At 31.2% G+C, this 21,319-nt stretch overlaps 2 protein-coding genes across 2 annotated transcripts; both read left to right on the top strand.

Annotated features, from left to right (window-relative positions):
- Window positions 1-11,034: 11,034 nt before the first annotated feature.
- Window positions 11,035-11,400, top strand: LOTGIDRAFT_58309 (hypothetical protein; the record flags this gene model as incomplete). Its single annotated transcript, XM_009051928.1, has 1 exon — window positions 11,035-11,400. A coding segment is annotated over one exon (366 nt), but the record flags the coding sequence as incomplete, so codon positions are not given.
- A 2,693-nt stretch (window positions 11,401-14,093) lies between these two features.
- LOTGIDRAFT_238905 (hypothetical protein) lies at window positions 14,094-20,113 on the top strand (the record flags this gene model as incomplete). The annotated part of the gene is made up of 8 exons (XM_009051954.1): window positions 14,094-14,148; window positions 15,894-15,967; window positions 16,404-16,518; window positions 16,722-16,837; window positions 17,336-17,476; window positions 17,801-17,891; window positions 18,319-18,443; window positions 19,875-20,113. Exons 2-8 carry the CDS (start codon window positions 15,922-15,924, stop codon window positions 20,111-20,113), a joined length of 873 nt encoding a protein of 290 aa, XP_009050202.1. The 5' UTR covers window positions 14,094-14,148; window positions 15,894-15,921.
- Between the last annotated feature and the right edge of the window lie 1,206 nt (window positions 20,114-21,319).

Consider the following 21,319-nt stretch of genomic DNA (forward strand, 5'->3'; position numbering starts at 1 on the left):
ATAGTAATCATCCTGTCACTTATCTCATATTAATCATTCTGTCACTTATCTCATATTAATCATTCTGTCACTTATCTCATATTTATCATTTAATCTCATATTAATCATCCTGTCACTTATCTCATATTAATCATTCTGTCACTTATCTCATATTAATCATTCTGTCACTTATCTCATATTTATCATTTAATCTCATATTTATCATTTAATCTCATATTAATCATTCTGTCACTTATCTCATATTTATCATTTAATCTCATATTAATCATTCTGTCACTTATCCCATATTTATCATTTAATCTGATATTAATCATTCTTTCACTTATCTCATATTAATCATTCTGTCACTTATCTCATAGTTATCATTTAATCTCATATTAATCATTCTTTCACTTATCTCATATTTATCATTTAATCTCATATTAATGATTCTGTCACTTATTTCATATTTATCATTTAATCTCATATTAATAATTCTGTCACTTATTTCAAATTAATCATTCTGTCACTTATCTCATATTAATCATTCTGTCACTTATCTCATATTAATCATTCTGTCACTTATTTCATATTTATCATTTAATCTCATATTAATATTTCTGTCACTTATTTCATATTTATCATTTAATCTCATATTAATCATTCTTTCACTTATCTCATATTTATCATTCTGTCACTTATCTCATATTTATCATTTAATCTCATATTAATCATTCTTTCACTAATCTCATATTAATCATTCTGTCATTTATCTCATATTATTCATTCTGTCACTTATCTCATATTAATCATTCTGTCACTTATCTCATATTAATAATTCTGTCACTTATTCATATTTTATCATTTAATCTCATATTTATCATTTAATCTCATATTAATCATCCTGTCACTTATCTCATATTAATCATTCTGTCACTTATCTCATATTAATCATTCTGTCACTTATCTCATATTAATCATTCTGTCACTTATTTATATTTATCATTTAATCTCATATTAATCATTCTTTCACTTATCTCATATTTATCATTTAATCTCATATTAATAATTCTGTCACTTATCTCATATTAATCATTCTGTCACTTATCTCATATTAATCATTCTGTCACTTATCTCATATTAATCTTCTGTCACTAATCTCATATTTATCATTTAATTTCATATTAATAATTATGTCACTTATCTCATATTTATTCTTCAATCTCATATTTATCATTTGATCATATTGATTGGTTTACACATATTTATCACTTTGACACATATTCTTCATTATATTTCTAAAAGCATCATTGTCATCATTCATCATTAAATGAAATCATCGCTAGAACTATCCTATGATCATGTTGAATGCTATATTATTACAGGATGTAATGTTGTATGTTGGGTGAGTTTTTAGTAGATAATAATCACATAGTTGCATGTTTACTGGTACTATTGGTGTAATGTAGACTTTAAAGGGATCTTTTCTACACTTAACTTGAGCCACTGATAACTGATTGTGATTTGACTTTTTTCTTATTTTATTTGGTGCATGGTACGCATCACAAATTGTTGCATTTACTTCCTGCTCAAATACTTGAGCATGATTATGAGAAATGATCCCTTGTAATATGTGGTATGAATGTATTTATATCTAATTATATATGGGTTATATTATAATATATAATACTTCTTAAAGGAATACTACCTCCTGAATGAATGAACATAAAATTTCAAAATAGTATAGTCCAATTGGTCAATCGTGATTACAGTAAACTCAAAATAAAGAAATGGATGTATGAATCTAATTGAGAAATCTAAGAATACATGAGGCAGGGCTGTTAAAGATGGGTTCCCTTATTTTCATTTATATGAATAGAAAGTAGAGGTATTCTAATGACTTGGGAAAATACCAGTTTATCTCATGTGTCCATGATTAATTCATAATCAGCTAAATTAGAAGAGAATTACCAACAGAATTCCAATCAAGAAAGGTCAAAAAGTATTTTTTTGTTCATCCAGACTGTACATACAAGGACATTTATGATTGGTCAAAACTCTTGTGCAATAAGAACTAATAAGATTAAGAATACATGATAATTCAATAGAAACACCAATTATTCAAATAGTTTGCTTAATTTGAGACTGAAAAATAAGGAAACCCATCTTTAATTTGGCTATATTTTCCAAACATGCTTTGGACAATGATTGAAAAATAGCCCTGTCGTGGGGCATTCTCTTTAAGATAATAAATGATATAATAATAATCTGATACTAATAATTTATTCTCTGTCTCGATATGATCTAAAAGATGTCTAACCAGGGTTGGGAATATTCAAGGAATAAAAGGCAAATAATTAGAATACTCTAAGAGCGCATTTGAAAGATTTCAAAGTGATTTTATGATGTTCTTAGCAACAGAAATAAATGCTTCCAGTATGAAGATCGAAAATCAGGCTTGTTTGGTAGAGAGCACTACCTATGGTTTGGGTAAAATTCAATATTTGTGGATGCAAAGGTAATTTGAACATCATAAGAGGTGATGCTAGCATTGTGGCTAATTGCTTGAAAATGTATTACTGATAATACTTATTGACACTGTAGATGGACTACTAATAATGAATGTTGGGTATTATACTTTATTAAGTAAGAATTTTTCAGGAATTTGGTTTCTGACACTTGCATGCTAAAACTTTTGCACACTAATGTAATATGTATACATGTATATGGTATTAATTTGCTTATCAATGTATATAATAGGATATCGTTTCTACAACTGTCCTATTAGGAGCATCAAATTAAACCCCTGATATTCATTATGTATTTTTCATGGTAACTGCAAAAGATTGATTAAGATTAATTGGTATATCAATTATAACTAATTAACCCTTTGCAAACTAATGATTATCGTTTTGTTATCAAACTTTTTTCTTGCATCGAGGGAGATTTGCATGGGACCTCACTGTTTTGAAAACAATTGTCCTAAAAGCTCTTAATTTTAAAGACTTAATGTAAATGCATGTCTTAACGGTACAGATGCGCCATTTTGGAGGGTTGATTTGAGTCTTGAATATTGTTAGTAATCTTCAGAAGTACTCGAAATGTACGAAAACCATTTCATTTCTTCAAAAATATCTCAAACTAATAATTTCTCTTCCTATTTCTATAGATGTCTTTTCTATATATTATACACGTGGATTTGAAGGCTCAAGTTGATTGGCTTTTCAAAAAAATAAATCCCGTTTCTGATTGGCAAAAAAATTGCCTGTATTCCACTGTCATGTATTATACGCCGATTTTTACCCCAAAAGGGTCCTATAAAGAAAGGATAATAATATTTAAAATCTTATCTGGTCTCATAGCCAAAGTTAAAATTGTAGAAATTATCAAATTTTCCACTAATTTTGATAATATTTTTTTTTTCAGAAGAGTAAATCAAAAAGGAAGCCCATGAGCAGATGTTAACAATGTTTCTACAATGTTTATGTAGTTATTACTAAAAAAAATAATTTGATTGTTTATTTATTTGAAAGTATTTTATGCTTAAGATAGTGGATTAAGTTGAACCAAGATATATCTATTCATATCAGGACATAATCCAAAACCATCTAAGATGTCTGCTTTTGTCTGTGATCTGTTAAGATTAAACATGCCAAGTTTCAATGACTCCCAAATAATTTTACCCTTGTGGATATATTTTATTAAGACATATTGCAATGTTCATAGAGAAAATTTGACATGAATCAGAATTAGATCAATTTTGATATTTTTGCTTCAAAAGTCTGAATTGATATGTACAAATTTAAAAGTATGCGTCTTTTAGTTATATTTTCGAAAGAAGATGATCGACTTGTCTGACAGAACTGAAAATTTTTGTTCACACCAGATTTTAAATCAACTCAAATTAAAACCAAACGGTTTTTCAAAGGATTTTGAACTCATAGTATATCAGTCTCTGATGTCAACTGTTTGCGGTTATATCTTGGTGGTCTTACCATGTGTATGAATATGTCTAACTGACTTAATTATTTCGCCATTTATCGCCACAAAAGAAAGGAATCTCTTAATGATAGATTTATTCTGCTCAAAATAGTATTTGATGAACTTAAATATTGAAGAGAATGTCCAGAATGATATATGTACTATTCTTGACTATAATTCTAGAATTGAAACATACCGTAATATTGCGAATAAACTGCCCAGACATGTATAAGGCGCACAGGTGTTATTCTAGACATACTATTTAATAGTAAGCCCTTATTTGTTGTCATTTGTGTTGTATATTTATTTTGTTATTTAAATAAATGATAAACTGTTGTATTTTGTTGATAAAGAAACTGAGTTTCTCATCATAGCCACAGAAAACTGCAATATTTTCGAGCACAACTGTGTCTCGCCACTCAATAGTTTACAGTTATCATGCTGACTCGGTTCCTGTTTGTTATCAGTGGTTGCATTCTAAAGTCAACAGGGATCGCATTTCGAAATTATGAAGAAAGACCACCGAGTATTGTTTTAGTGGCATCTATCATAAATAGTTGTTACACCCAGGTATGCAGTGAAAACTTAGATATACAGAGTTTTGCCGACAGTCTTATTAAATAACAAAATAGGCAATTGATTTTCATGTTGTTATTTTATTGGAAGAGGTCTCATCACAATTATCCGTAAATATTGCCACTACTGCTCCATCCCGAACTATGACTGCTTCCAGAACTACCATAATAACCATTGCTGCTACTGGAAGAATGACTCCATCCACCACCTCGGCTGATAGATCCCTGACCTGACACACTATTGGACCATCCTGAACCCCCTAACCATCTCTTGAACAATGGAGTTTCTGAAATGTACGTAAAATAAGCAATGTTCTTTTCTCCTCAATATTTGGCGAAAATATTATTCGACTTATCCATATTCGACAACTGTATGACGCAGCTTTCTAATTTTAAATCGTGGACCTCTACGACATTTTTCTCTAGTAACTTATTACTTTTGATATATCACCCGACCTAGTAAGTCTGTGTACTATAATATGCTATATTTGAAGCTCCTGTATTTCCGTACCAGTTTTACAAATACGCACCAGCAACGATAAATATAAGTTCTTTTAATTAACAAAAATCGTACCTAAAGACCTAGCTGTTGTTTTTGGAATAATCAGTAGTAAAACCACAACTGGAATGCAGAAAAGGATATTCATGCTTTCAGGAATGTAAGCTACTGGCTGCATCTGTGAGAATTGGCCAATCGCTGAATAAAGAAACCTGATGACTGAAAAATCGCTGTTGAACCCGTCGAACATATTTTATACTAAGAAACAACATATTTGTTTCCTCGTCGATGTAAGCGATCAAAATCAGCGAGTATTTGATTGATGATTGCTGTTGTATAATTTAAGATTTACTTTGCCCATGTCGACTATAAGGGATTCGAGCCTCTTAAAAAAGTAAAATTTTCACTTCGTAAGAAAACTGACCTGTAACTAGAAGTTTGATCCCCATCATGAACGAACTCTGTACCATAATAACAAAATGCTGACCGACTGGATTCAGATTTTTAATTTAAACGTCACTTTTTTAGATCTTAATCTATTTTAACTGACGTGTCATTTAATTTGACAACATATCTGATAACTATGACAATCATTAAATTTTTAAATGACAATTCCGTGGTAAATAAATTCAGATGACATTGAGTTGTTCATCTTATTTTTAAGCACTTTGTTGGGCTACTGGTTAATGAGGGTAAAATGTTATAGCTTCATTAGCCTTCTCTTTTTCATTTCCTGATTGGTTGGTAGACGACAAATTAACGTTCGCTTCTACCTGATACTGATATTGCAAATTCCACCTGATGCTGATATCGCAAACCAGGTAGTTGTTGGTTCCATTTCCAACTGCCAAATGATATTAAACGTTAATAGTGCTTGTCAGTCTCTTCGACCTGCATCATCGAGAGTTGCAGGACACTTCCATTAATGACTTTCAGCTTCGTGAAAGAACAAAATTCAATATTTACAGCAATATTGAAATTATTTCTAGTTTGAAGTTTGATTAATAATATCTTTTTATGATAATTACTATTCATAAACATCTTCCAAGAAATGTGCCCTCTAGAATGTTTAGAATTTAAACAATCGAACGTTTTGTTAAAATTAAGACTATTTTGATTTTCGATGAAATTCAGCGTGGAACATTGGCAAAATAACAAAAAAATAATTCTTCTTATTTACGGGCTTATATGGGCGGCTCAATGTACGGTTTTCTGAGACCGTTAGATTGTTTTTATGGTTTTGTTTTTAGTCAGTCTAGTAATTAAATCGAACCATCTGCCTCTATTCCTGACTCTGGTTGCTATTTTGAAAGATGTCGGTTGGTGAGAGACGGAAAAACTAGGCCCTATTTTATGGATTTTTTCCGCACCTTCCAAGGTCCGCCAAATCCAGATATATTCGGAAAGATGCAGTTTGTAGTTCAGTCATACCATCATTACCCTCCTACTACATCTGCAGTTTCATCGAATTTTTTTGTAACGAAACTAATTTCTCGTCGACAATTCAAAACTTCGTGCGCAGCCAAAAGTGTCACGTTATACTATAACAAAACGAAAGTTACGGTGATTCCCAACACTAATTTACAATCACCGTAAAGTTAATTTGATATTATATTAGAAAAAAAGCATCTTCAGAGGCGTGGAAAATTATCATAAATAGCCGATAACTGTCAAAATATCTAACATGGGCTGGAATAGTCAGATGTTTTGGATTATCAAGGAATAAATCATATTGTGATAAAGCATATTTTGCAATTAGTGATCATCATACACTACTTTTTGTGGAATTGCAGAAATCACAGACGTCTCACTGAAAATTGGAATCGCGCAAGTGTGTCCCCGAAACAAATGACGAATTTAGATAACCTCTTTACAATCCCTTTAATCGGTATATTATTTTTCAAGTCCCAATGCACTCTCTCTGAATTGAGTGACAAAAACAAGGTTATCGACTGATGAAGATTGTGTTTATATAAGATCTCCTAGATTGATTGAAATCAAAAAAGAAAAAACGAGAAAAAAAGTTAATTCCACTTTCCTAGTGAAATTTACAAGATTGTATGGTGTTGTCCATCTTTATTGGTCGAATTATTAACAGCAAGTAGGGCGTAAACCTCAATTTCATTTAATGTTAGTTAGTGTTTATTAAAACTCTGCCTTTTGTTCTATGCAACCTCGGATGATATCAAGCACCTGATGGCGAACGCCACCATCCATCTATCAACATTTTCCCCTGCATTTTGATATACATATATATACATAAATAACCCATTCTAAAAATCGATCTAATTCCTAACGTTTATTATCTTAACAACCTAGAGATATGGAATTGTAAAGTGTTATTCCTGTTAGTTTTATCTATGCATTGATATAGATCAAATATAGATATTTTTATTCATGAATGCCTTAAAGTCAAGACAAATAGGATAACATTAAAGAATGTTGACACTATGACGCTACACAATTTAGATGTAAGATAATACTTAGTGATGTGTCTAAATTATATTGAATAAGATCGCAATTAAATGATAGTTAGCAAAACTCAAACGGCCTATCGTGACAGTAACTCTAGCGCTCTGCAACATATCACTGTTGAATTGCAGTCATAGTTTGCCGGAACTATGCCAATATTGTCACGTAATCACGTGCTTCTTGTAAATCTACATTAGAGGCTGGTCGTCCGGGACTACAAATGTTCGTAAACAAAGTCAATAAAAACAAAACATTTGTAAGATATGGATTCAAAATGATAATAAAATGTATCATTAGATAACCATTAGTATAGTCACAATATAACATTAAATGCATAAGTAAGAGTCGGGTTTATTCCCCAAAGACTCTAAATTTAAGGACTATATTTAGGTCGCAACATTACAAATCATTGCATTATACCAGAAGTAAAGAGTCTCGCTCAAGAAGACGTAACGAAATCCACCTTTCATTTCCGAGACAGATTCAGCTTTACGGAAACTACCACTGTCTATAAACTATGCACCTAAACTGAACCTGAAACAGTCTGTGAATGCAGAAATCTGAACACAGGCAAATTGGTTGGAGGGCAATATGTAGTATAAGGCAAATTCGTCACAAAGTAACCAGTGGCTCAACAATCAAAGGAACTGGTTGAACTAAGTCCACGAAGTCCCAACCAGAAAGATATAATAAATATAATAAAACAAGGAAACCAGCAATAAATAAATGAGTGAAATAGCATTAGCTACAGACTGAATATTCTATTAACAGGCATTAAATTGAGTTATAGAGATCATATATTTAATTCCCTGGGGAGGGGCACCAACCCACTCAAGTCAACGGGCTCCCACTATAGTTGAGCGACTGAAAACAAAACGTGGCCATCCATATTGATCACTTTGCAACAAGTATGTCACATTGGTCACAATTATTTGTCACGATGTAGATTGATCACAAAATAAATTTTTCATATTGGATATTCGAGACACGGTACATTGGTCACATCGCAAATCGGTCAAAAGGTAAATTGGTCCGATAGTATAATGGTCACAATACCAAAGTACCTTTCATACTATTTTGCTTTGAACCAATTTTCTGCGTCTCATATCTAAATGTGATCTTACAATTGATTTGAAAAGACGATGGTTGGAATTTATCGAAAGGACGTCTGGCAAATTCGATGTGTTTGAATGTTTGTTAAAACCATTTGAAATACCATCATATTTCATATAAGAACAATGATTGTGGGAATTTCCGCATCTCTATATATTGGTCGTCAATTTCCAAATATTGGCTCTAAAAATGTGCTATTGAACACAAAAATACCATTTATTATAAGTTTGAACGAACCACAAAACAAAAAAGATTACAAATAAAAATTATTTTTTCAGTTGTATATAAAATTGCAGTTACATTCACTTTGTAAGTAGTGTTTTTGAACACTTGGGATTTATTCCCGTTCTGTGAAAGAGGCTATAGACGAAAAAGTCAAACATAAAAATATTGTCCTTTCAATTTCAATTAAAATGCTCTCAAATTAAGTGGTTTAAACTCGAAAAGAAACATACATCAATATTTATTTAATTCTACGATTCAAAATAAAACGACATTCGAAACTTTCATTAGTTTTTTGACGAATCAAGGTATTCTAATTGCATCTTACTTATTGTTAGGATTTATGACGTGACAATCTATTACACTTGAACACTACGCTACCTAAACATAAACTCCAACATTACATCACCAATTTCGTACCTTAAATATAGAAAAAAACAAGACTTAAAGGAGAAGCATTTATTGAGATCATCAAAAACGCAGTCGCCAATCTTCAAATAGAGTGTTCAGAAGAGTAAAACTCCATTCAGTTCATTTCATTTTCCAAATGGGGTGTTTTTACCACCCTGTCCCCCTCTACTTTCATTCGAAACCATAATTTGAATCGTTCTTGGATGTTCCAATTTTTTAAGACTATATTGCAGTATTCTATATTTGATAAAAGCATGAGTTTATCGACATCTTAGATCGAACAAGAAAAAAGAAAAGGGATTTTACGTCCCACCTTTTTTCTTTGCGTCGTTCTAATGAGGCCAGCCGTCATGAAGTGTACTTAATTTATCTAAATTTTAAGATTTGACTAAATGAACAAAAAAAACGTAAATGACGACCCATATCAATAAATATGTAAAAATGTTGAAGAAAGATGAAGTCCACTGTATTAAGAAGATCGACTATCGCATGCAGTTTAGATTGTACAAAGTGAAAGATCATTAACACATCAATATACTTTGTTATCGAAAGACGGGTAAAGTTCCCATTCCAAACTCGGACTTATTCTGAAAAGCAATACAGCAATGGGCTTTAACAGTTTTGTCGTTTTTTCAGCCGTCGTGTCCATAACTATGGGAAACACACTGTTCTTCACCAAACCTTGTTTAGATTCTCCATCTGAACAACCATTCAAGACAATAAAAGGCATACACTGGGATATAGATTGTGCTCGGCAGTGTAAGCATGAGTCTGAATGTATGTTCATGGCTTATAAATCGTCCGAGAACGTATGTCTCTTATTCAACAGTAACGTCCATATCAACGAGTCTGGCTGTACCGAGGGTGATCTTCAACTCTTTCAAATGGTAAGTAAGAAATGTATGTTAACATTAAAAAATTAAAGAGTCTTTTTGACCAACAAGATCTTTCGTGTTTGGTTTCGTACTACAGATTCGAATAGAAAGGGAGAAAATGAGTGATTTATGGACGCAGTGTGTGCGTCGATGAGACCTTGAGGTATTGCCGTGCCTTTTGATTATTTGAAAATCATTAGTAAGTCACTAAAGGCTTTGATTACATTTCGGACAGCTGGTAGTGGGCGTATGTTACTTTGCCTGGAAAGCTATTTTTTCTGATTCAGCACGAAGAATTGGTCTGTGAACACGGATTTAAAAAAGATGATAAATGTAACTGTAGAGATAGTTATGTTGGAAAACGGTGTGAGAGGCTCATGGGAGGTATAATGTGTATCTTTTTTTTTATCTCGAAATCAATTTTATACAATGTTGATTAATCTAGATTTTTCGTCATTTGTACATCCTTTGCAATCACTTGCGCTCAATGAACAGTAAGTGAAAAGTTTGAAGACTTACAAAATCAGAGGTTATTCAATCAGTCCATAGTTGTTCATACATAGCATGGATAATGACAAATTCTATGCTCTAAATGGAGCAAACTTCTTCATGCAACAAATATAGAAGAATTCCGTCAGACTATGTTTGGTGATGACAAATATAGAGCTGAATTTTTTGTCAAATAGGGACCACTAACGTCAATATAAATAAGAATATGACTGCTAATGATGTCTTACTTTTAATTTCAGATTGCTCAGAAGGTTATGAATCTGGGTTTTATGAAGATGAACATGACACATTTTGGATAAAACCAAAACTGTCTGCCAGTCCTTTCCAAGTACACTGTTACATGGTGTCAGGGAAAACTTTCCTTCAGAAAAATTCGATTTGGCAAGCAACTGAATCATTCAATAAATCTTGGCAGGAATATGTCGATGGTTTTGGTGATTTGAACAAAAATCATTGGCTTGGTCTGCAACGAGTTTTTGAAATTACTAACAGTCGGAACTACGACCTACATATCAATATCCATGCAAAACCTGAATATAACAACAAGACCATTATCTACCATAATTTCAAGATTTCGAATTCTGCATCGGGATTTCAACTTATTATTGACACGGCAGATGAGGTGTATCCATGGCCATTAGGAGACTGTCTCTCCGCACTGAACAACACAAAGTTCAGTACTCCGGATCAATCAGGCTGTGCTGCAGCCTTCCAGTCCGGATGGTGGTTTGATGCCAACTGTAGTGCTTGTAATGCTAATGGTAATATTGCTGAATATAGAACAGAACGGGGTGCATTTTGGAATGCTGGTTTCCAAGGCGATACGGTCATTTATACAGAGATGACCTTATTGGCTGCTTAATATCTCTAGACAACAGACCCAAATTACCATTATAAGATAAATGACTGCACCCAGAACTGCATTTGGCTATTAAACTATTCCGGCGGTAGATCTTTTTAGTAGTTTGATATTTTTGATTCACGTTGTGAAGTTCTTATAAGTACCAAACTCATTCTAACTTTGTTTTGATATTAGTGCATTAAGTAGCCCTATTAGTTTAGCAGTAGAAATATTTCTCAGCTTCTTTTTCTTAGGATAAAACATACAAATTTTAATTCAAATTGATCTATAATAATTTACAACTTTTGTTTTGGTATTTCAAATGTTGTATATATACATAGCAGATGATAATTTGTTCACTGTGAGATAACTCGTGATCAGTTCAATCTGTTCTAAAACTGTACAATTGGGCATGCCTCTGCATCAAATAGGCTGAACACAATTGTGTCTATATCGTTCTAATAATGAATTATAGGTCTATTGGCGAATAATTGGTCACGTCCTTGGTTTTCATTTACTTTAACAAAGGTGATAACGGATAACCAGAGTTTGAACTGCTTTTAATTCTGAAGTAGTTTCTATCTATGAAATTAAATATATTGGCACTTTACACATTGTTTTGAACATCATGGTCTTTATTTATTAAATTTGAATATTATCAATAAATGAAACTATTTTTGTGGCAATCTCAGACGACAAGGAAATGCGAACGGTGAAAATGGAGGAGCAGATTTGTCAAGATATAAATTGATTTTTTTTAAAGTTCTACAGTTGACTTGGCATCTTAATAATAAACAACACAGTTTTGATATTAAAATATGGTTTCCTTTACTCAAGCATATTTTGCAATAAATACAATTACGTCAATTTCAATTGTCAAAATAAAATAAAACCGTTCCAGTGACTGCAAAAAATCAATTTGGCATCTGTTTCTATGTTAAATCACGAAATTCAACCTTCAATACGTTTCTGGACAAAAATTCACTATATATCATGACCATGAAAATATTGAGCAAGCCAAACTGAAAGTAGACCACTACATTTTATCAACATCCGCATGACTGTCACTGCACACAAAACGTCTATATTTAAAATTATTCTGTCACATGAAAATCTCTCATATTCTCACAAAATCGAAAGAAAATGCAATTTCAAAAATCAACGATTGTTATAAGTAACTGACGATAATATCTCGAGAAATCTGCTCAATCGACAGATTTAATTGCCCTGAAAAATCGCACTTTCCACATTTGACTTTTTTCAAGCTAAAATCACATCGTGTCTTCTATCTGATCAGTCGGAATCTGGGCCCATCTGGATAGATCGCATTTATATTGGCAGTCGGTCAGTTTTGCGATATAAAACAACTTCTGGTTAGTATAAGATGTGTGTGTATTAAATAAAAATTTAGTCTGTCCTGTGTCTATTTAAAAGGATAGTAAAGAAGTTTTCTAAATTCTGTATGTGTATCGGGGACACTGATAGCAACAATTTGCCCCATTTTTATTTTCTCTGTGATTCCTGCAATTCTACTAAAACTCGGTAAGTCCTCTAGGATAAAGAATATTTTGCGATTAGTTATGTCATCAACACTTAGTTTTAGTGAAATTGTAGAAACCACAAACGTCTGATTGCAAATTGATGCTTTCGGTGTCCCTGATACCCATTCTATTTTTACTTTCTCGTCCAGTTTCCCCTGCATCTCGCCTTTTTTGCCCACTTTCTCTAGTCTTAGGGCTGTTTTCGTTACTTTGTACTCTGCTATCCTGGGTAGAGACTTCCATAGATACTAAATAGATAATATGATAGGCTACACGTATTTAAAGACGTTGTTCGGCTTACGATAATTGAGTAAGATTAAACAACAGCTGCTTTATAGGTGTCGGAAAATACCCACGCAAACAAAAATTTCCAGCCGGTTAATTTTGACTATTTTGTATTAAGAGCTCTCTTTAAAGTTTCTTCCTTTAGTGGCTATCTCCTGATATTCCCATTTAATCTAAGGAATTAAAAGGACAAGTGCGCCATTTTGGGAGGTTGATTTTAATCATGAATATATGTAAATTGCCTTCAGACGTACTAGAAAAGTACGAAAATCGCATAATTCCTTTAAAAAAAGTTCGAAATTTTACCTACATTTTAACATTCACTATTACTGATTGGCTTACCTAAAGAAAAATCAGTTTCTGAGATTCGAGTATTATTTGTGAAAAAATAATAACCTATCTGTCCCTTGAATGTTATCATGTCAAATTGCGCAACAAGGGCCTTTATCGACCTACAAAGATCAACGTATCCTAGTTATTTATACTAGAATAACAAGGTTAAAAATATTGCTATTCATTTTTAAACTGTATGTTGTATATAGAATATAACATACAGTTAACACATGAATAGCAATATTTTACAGTACGCTACGATAGGTCGGTAAAGGCCCTTGTTGCGAAATTGGACATAATAACATTCAAGGGACAAGTAGGTGATTCATTTGATCGAGACTACTACATTTGAATGACTCTCAAGGAAATAAAAGTAATTCAAATGAAACAGGACATATTTTTTATGGGACAACATAGGTAATGCGTAATTTGTCAATAAAGGTATGGATATACAAGGATAATATGTAAGAAATGATATGGGATGATTATACTACAATGTTCACATAAATAGGTAAGTTGTTCTATGTTGGTAAAGGTCGTACATTTAGTACTTCATAAAAAGGTCAATAACTCGAATTTAAATCAAATTTAACATTTAGAGTTACATACATTTATTTGTGTTAGTAAAGCCATTCGATAATCCACTTCTATTAGGACGAGTAGTCCTATGAACTATGACATTCTTAAAGGAAGGCCTACATTCTTAAGCAGGACAAATATTTTCTCCATAAGTGATTTCAAGGTTTGAAAGCAAACAGCTATTATAGAATAAATTCTTACAGCTTTTGTCATCGGCGATTAGGTATTATTTCTTTTATTGGTTCTTCAAAAACTTACATTTCGTATATTTGAAAAAAGGATTTACCAAATTTCTTTTAATATATGGCTGCCATCGTTTCAATGATTTATATATTTTTGCCTTGTTATTCGAAGGTGTTAAGTTATAGCCTCGTAAACAACCTTCAGAATGAGTATGAGACATATTTCTATCCAATTTGGCCTTTATTTTGCTAATCCATTATAAGTTTCCAACACAAAAAAAGGTTTACCTGAAAATGATTTAACTAGGTTTTCTGAAGAAAAAAAATTGTGTATCGGGGACACTGATAGCACCAATTTGCAGCATTCCAATTTGGAGTCTAATGTCTGTGGTTTCTGCAATTCCACTTAAAATTAGTGTTTTATGACGTCACTAATTGCGGAGGGCCGTATGTGAAAAAGCATATTTTATGATTAGTGACGACATCAAACACTTAGTTTTAGTGCAAATGCAGGAACCACAGACGTCTTATTAAGAATTGGAAAGATTTAAATTGATGCTAAAAGCGTCCCAATACACATAAAACCTAGATTTAAGTTTAGTCTAGATCGTTTTTCCATCTTACAAAAAAAGACTTTAGTTTGAGTTATTGCCCTTTTAAAACTTAAAAAATGTCACTAGCACAGATTCACATAGTTCTAGGCTGATTTTGATGAAACGTCGGTGTTTTTTTATCACTCAAAGAAGAACCTTATCAAATAGCTGTAGAAACACTCAAGAGTGAGTGTGACTGAAGGTTAAAGAAATGGCCAAATTTAATATACACATACATGCATTAAATCAATTGAAAATGAATTTCATTCTATAAATTCAATATAGTTTCTTTCACAAAGCAAGTCAAAGGGGATATGACATAAGTTAAAATCAGAACATAACAAAGTGTTCCAGCTATACACTTTAAAAAAACCTCGACAGTTGCAAAATTTCTCTCAATGCTCACTCAATCGTGTAATCAATCTTAAATAATTATGTAAATTAGTAGAATATCATGCATTTAATAGTTCTATTCGTGGTGTTATAAATCGTAGGTTTTCAATTGCAAGGTGGGGACATTTGTACCTTGTGTCACAGCCAGTCACATGCTATGAAAAATATAAACTTTCAAACTACAATATAATATACAGTACATCTCATATGATGACTACACTATACACAGCCTAAATTAACATTGTCTAGGAGTACTCAGAGAATTATTACTATCAAACTATGTGAGAACGTGCCTGGTATCCAATCATAGATACGCTTTCGATATCTGGGGACATCATTTTCATGCTGTTCGATTTGGAACTAATACAAAAACGGGTTGAAAACCACTGTTATAAATAGTTCTACCAACCAAAAGGATATTTAAATAACCTATTTCGACAGGTTGTATTTGGTGATATCACAATGAATATTCTATGTAAGGATAATTTATATATTTTGTTTGTTTTCAGAAAAAAGTATTAATTGATAAGTTTGAAAATGAATGGTTTATATTGTATATTTTTGTGGGCCTTATTGAGTTATGGTGAGTACATTCTTCACAAGTCCAAATAAACTAAAACTATATCTGTATCTGTATCTTTTACAAGAAATACTGCGTCTTAAAATGGACATAAAATTCACAAACTTAGTTCACAAACATATATATTTATCAGTTGGACTGACCAGGGGCCAAAACTAAAGAAAATAATCTCTATATAAGACGATATAGAAGCATGTTTCAAAATAACTTCGTTTAATAGCTTATGGATTATCCACTGATGAACAAAGACTCATTTTAACCAAGTTCAAAAATCAAATTTTTTGGTCAACCGAAGAGGTAGTATATCTTTAATTAACAGGCCTTAATTTGTATTGATAGCCGTAAAAAGGGGATTCCTGTAAACTGCTATTCGTGACAAATACACGTCTGGATTTAAAAAAAAATCTATGTTATAAAACGTATATTTTATGGTTTATAGGGTATGGTGAAAGATATTTAAAATGTAAGGAAACATACAAAATGGATAAAGAACTAATCTATGACAATGAAGCAGTTATCCTTAATCTTCCTGATACNAGAACAGAAGATAAAATGTAATATAATGTCTTTATTTCCTTTTTTTGATTCTGTATATCATATGTTTTATTGAACATCATGATATAGGCTATAAATGTATAAATATTTTGACAAGAATATTTTAAATTTTCAAAGTTTTACTATAACCTTGTTTGTGTCAATCACAATGCTGCTAGAGCAATTGATGAAATTGTGCACCTTTCTACTTTTATATTTTTAGAAATCAGAATTGTCATTGGCGAATTGGTAATGGTTCATTTCGTATTATTTTTGAAGAATTTAATATGTTTGATTCTGTGAATTGTAACTTAGAGTCTTTACAAATCGAGTTTCCAGGTAAAATTTGAATTATTTTTTTATCAAGAAAGTTATTATTTTCTAAACAGATTATCAATCTAGATACTGGAAGGGATGTAGATCAATCTAGATACTGTAAGGGATGTAAATCAATCTAGATATTGTAAGGGATGTAGATCAATCTTGATATTGTAAGGGATGTAAATCAATCTAGATATTGTAAGGAATGTAGATCAATCTAGATATTGTAAGGGATGTAAATCAATCTAGATATCGTAAGGGATGTAAATCAATCTAGATATTGTAAGGGATGTAAATCAATCTAGATATTTTAAGGGATGTAAATCAATCTAGATATTGTAAGGGATGTAGATCAATCTAGATATTGTAAGGGATGTAAATCAATCTAGATATTGTAAGGGATGTAAATCTGGAAATTGAAATTAATGTAGATCAATCTAGACGAAGTAAAGGATATCGATCGATCTGGACTCTAAGAATAAGCCGTGCAATAGATGATTTTCTTTTAACTTTCAGATTATAACCCAACCAAATCTATGACATTCTGTGGAACATCTTATCCTAAAGAGCTACAATTGCACTATACAGATTACATCAATATTGTGTACTCTTGGCTGAAACCTAGCAAGAAACCTGTTAGAATTATCATTAGAAAAAGTAAGTCCATATTATTACAAACTGTGATCATATTGTTAGTGTAACTTACGGTGATCATCTTTCATTGCTAACTTGCACTGCTTTGTAAGTAAGGAATATTATATATCATTATAACTTATCCAACTGTAATTGTTTATGTATTTATAACAATCTGTTATTGCATCCTTTTGAATATGATTATAGTTGTAATACTCTTTAAACTATCTGAAACTGTAACTTATTGTTCCATCTGTATCATAATGTAACTGTAATTTTGTTACCTTTTAATTTTGAATCCGAAACAATAACGGAATATTGGAACTGTATAATTGGTTATTTTCATAGCGGACCAGCACACGCCAGAAATACGTAAATTAAATGTAAGCGCAACACCAATGTACATGTATTCTCCAGGTTATCCTGATAAGTATTACAAGTAAGTCAAAGTCTTAATCTGGGTAGATTTAAGCAAGGGTTAACTGTATCACTAAAGACTCGATTAGGCCAACCACATTTCTTTCAATTACCCTTCGTAGAAATATTATGGTGGCATTGCTGTCAAAACAAAATCTGTAATCAACACGTCGAATGATCCGCTAGATTAGATCGAGTTTTTTTTAATAAAAAATGCGTTCAAACTTATAAGAGATAGGTAACCTATGATGAATTAAACTGTCAAGTGAGCGTAAAAATCTTTCAACAAATTATCTACGGCAGTCAGGTGGATGAGAGACCCGGATAAAGTAAAACATGACTGCTTACCGTTACCTCTGAGCTCTTGAAAATGGGTTGAAAAATGTTATTAATCAGTCGTATGAAGGGTCATTTCTGCCTATTATAACCTAATTTTATTTCTATTATAGGGATTTAGACGTGGATTGGATGTTGACTGCAAATGATCCTAAAAAAAGAATTATGTTAGAATTTCTAATGCTGAATTTAGAAGATAATGTGCAATGTCAAAATGATTTTATACAAGTAAAAGGAGGTAAGTTAATATTGTAAGATATGTAGATCAATCTAGATATTGTAATGGTTATAGATCACTGTAGATATTTTAATGGATGTAGATCACTCTATATTGTAAGGTATGTAGATCAATCTAGATAATATTGTAATGTATGTAGATCAAAAATAGATATTGTAAGGTTGTAGGTCAGTCTGAATAATGTATGTGATGTAGATCAATCTAGATATTGTAAGGGACGTAGACCTATGCAGATATTGTAAGGTAAGTATAGTATATCAATCTAGACACTGAAATGGATGGATGTAGATCAACCTAAATACTGTAAGGGATGCAGATCAATTTAGAATTGTAAGGGATGTAGATCAATCTAGATACTGTAGGGGGTGTGAATCAATCTAGATACTGTAAGGGGTGTAAATCAATCTAGATACTGGAAGGGATGTAAATTAATCAATCTGTAAGTGATGTAGATCAATCTAGATACTGTAAGGGGTGTTGATCAATCTAGATACTGGAAGGGATGTAGATCAATCTAATATTGTAAGGAATGTAGATCAATCTAGATATTGTAATTGATGTAGATTATTCTAGATACTGTAAGGGATGTAGATCAATCTAGATATTGAAAAGGATATAGATATATCTCGATATTGTAAGGGATGTAAATCAATCTAAATATTATAAGGGATTTAGATCAATCTAGATATTGTAAGGATGTAAATCAATCTAGATACTGGAAGGGATGTAAATCAATCTAGATATTGTAAGGGATGTAAATCAATCTAGATATTGTAAGGTGTGTAGATCAATCTAGATATTGTAAGGGATGTAAATCAATCTAGATATTGTAAGGGATGTAGATCAATCTAGATATTGTAAGGGATTTAGATCAATCTTGATATTGTAAGGGATGTAGATCAATCTAGATTTTGTAGGGGATGTAGATCAAGCTAGATATTGTAAGGAATGTAGATCAATCTAGATATTGTAAGGGATGTAGATCAATTTAGGTATTGTAAGGGATTTAGATCAATCTAGATATTGTAAGGGATGTAGATCAATCTAGATATTGTAAGGGATGTAGATCAATCTAGATATTGTAAGGGTGTAGATCAATCTAGATATTGTAAGGGATGTAAATCAATCTAGATATTGTAAGGGATGTAGATCAATCTAGATATTGTAAGGGATGTAGATCAATCTAGATATTGTAAGGGATGTACATCTTTTCTTCAACGGAAACTTACAGTTACTAAAAGATTTGTCGCTATAATACTTTCTTTCAGCTCAACTAAATAAACTTGTAGATAAGAATGCATCTTTCATCAACGTAGACTTCCAGACTGATGCGACTGAGTTTTACTTTAATTAAATCAAATGGCCTTTTCTTCAAAAATACAATGTGTGATATTATACATTTTTGGATTAAAATTTCAAAATTCATTTTAGATAATACGAATTTCCTAACATGTGGTCATAAATCAAAACATGTGGTTGCATTAAATGATTCAAGAGTTAATGTAACATTTAAAACGAATAGTTTTGAAGAAAATGATGGTTTTGTGTTCAGATATTATACAGAACCTTATCCTGGTGAGTTTCCATCTTATTTCCAGTTTATTTCAATTCTCAGTAGCCATTTATATTGTTTTCATACTCCATGCGATTCCAATTATTCTAAGCAATGACACTGTTTTGCCAAATGAATAATTACTGTTGATAAAATAAGCCAATAAAATATTCGACCCTTTTTGATTTGATGCACTCGCTGTGGAATTGTTGAATTATGTTTATTTACATACCACATAGGAGTGATATGTAAATGTATATGTTGCTATAAAGAGATTGCATGTTATGTTTGAATTTTAGAAAATAGAAAAACCTGGGTAAGCATGAAATTGGCATTTAATTACATATGACATATATGTCACGCATTCAATCCTTATTCCAATTGGAATACAAAACTGTACAAACAATAAGTGATAATATTTGTACCGTACTATTTTAGTGATGATGTTTGTACATGGATAATAATTATATTGTCTATTCTAGTGTTTGTACTTGAATTGTATTTATAATGTCTATTTTAGTGATAATGTTTGTACTTGAATTGTATTTATATTGTCTATTTTAGTGATAATATTTGTACTTGTATTATATTTATATTGTCTATTCTAGTGATAATGTTTGTACTTGTATTATATTTATATTGTCTATTTTCGTGATAATGTTTGTACTTGTATTATATTTATATTGCCTATTCTAGTGATAATGTTTGTACTTGAATTATAAATTTATATTGTCTATTTTAGTGATAATATTTGTACTTGTATTATAATTATATTGTCTATTCTAGTGTTTGTGCTTGAATTGTATTTATAATGTCTATTTTAGTGATAATATTTGTACTTGTATTATATTTATATTGTCTATTCTAGTGATAATGTTTGTACTTGTATTATATTTATATTGTCTATTTTAGTGATAATATTTGTACTTGTATTATATTTATATTGTCTATTCTAGTGATAATGTTTGTACTTGTATTATATTTATATTGTCTATTTTAGTGATAATGTTTGTACATGTATTATATTTATAATGTCTATTTTAGTGATAACATTTGTACTTGGATTATATTTATATTGTCTATTTTAGTGATAATGTTTGTACTTGTATTATATTTATATTGTCTATTTTAGTGATAATGTTTGTACTTGTATTATATTTATAATGTCTATTCTAGTGATAATGTTTGTACTTGTATTATATTTATAATGTCTATTCTAGTGATAATGTTTGTACTTGTATTATATTTATATTGTCTATTTTAGTGATAATGTTTGTACCTGTATTATATTTATATTGTCTATTTTAGTGATAATGTTGTACTG

The sequence above is a fragment of the Lottia gigantea genome (genome assembly GCF_000327385.1).
Source record: "Lottia gigantea unplaced genomic scaffold LOTGIsca_175, whole genome shotgun sequence".
NCBI classification, from domain to species: domain Eukaryota; kingdom Metazoa; phylum Mollusca; class Gastropoda; family Lottiidae; genus Lottia; species Lottia gigantea.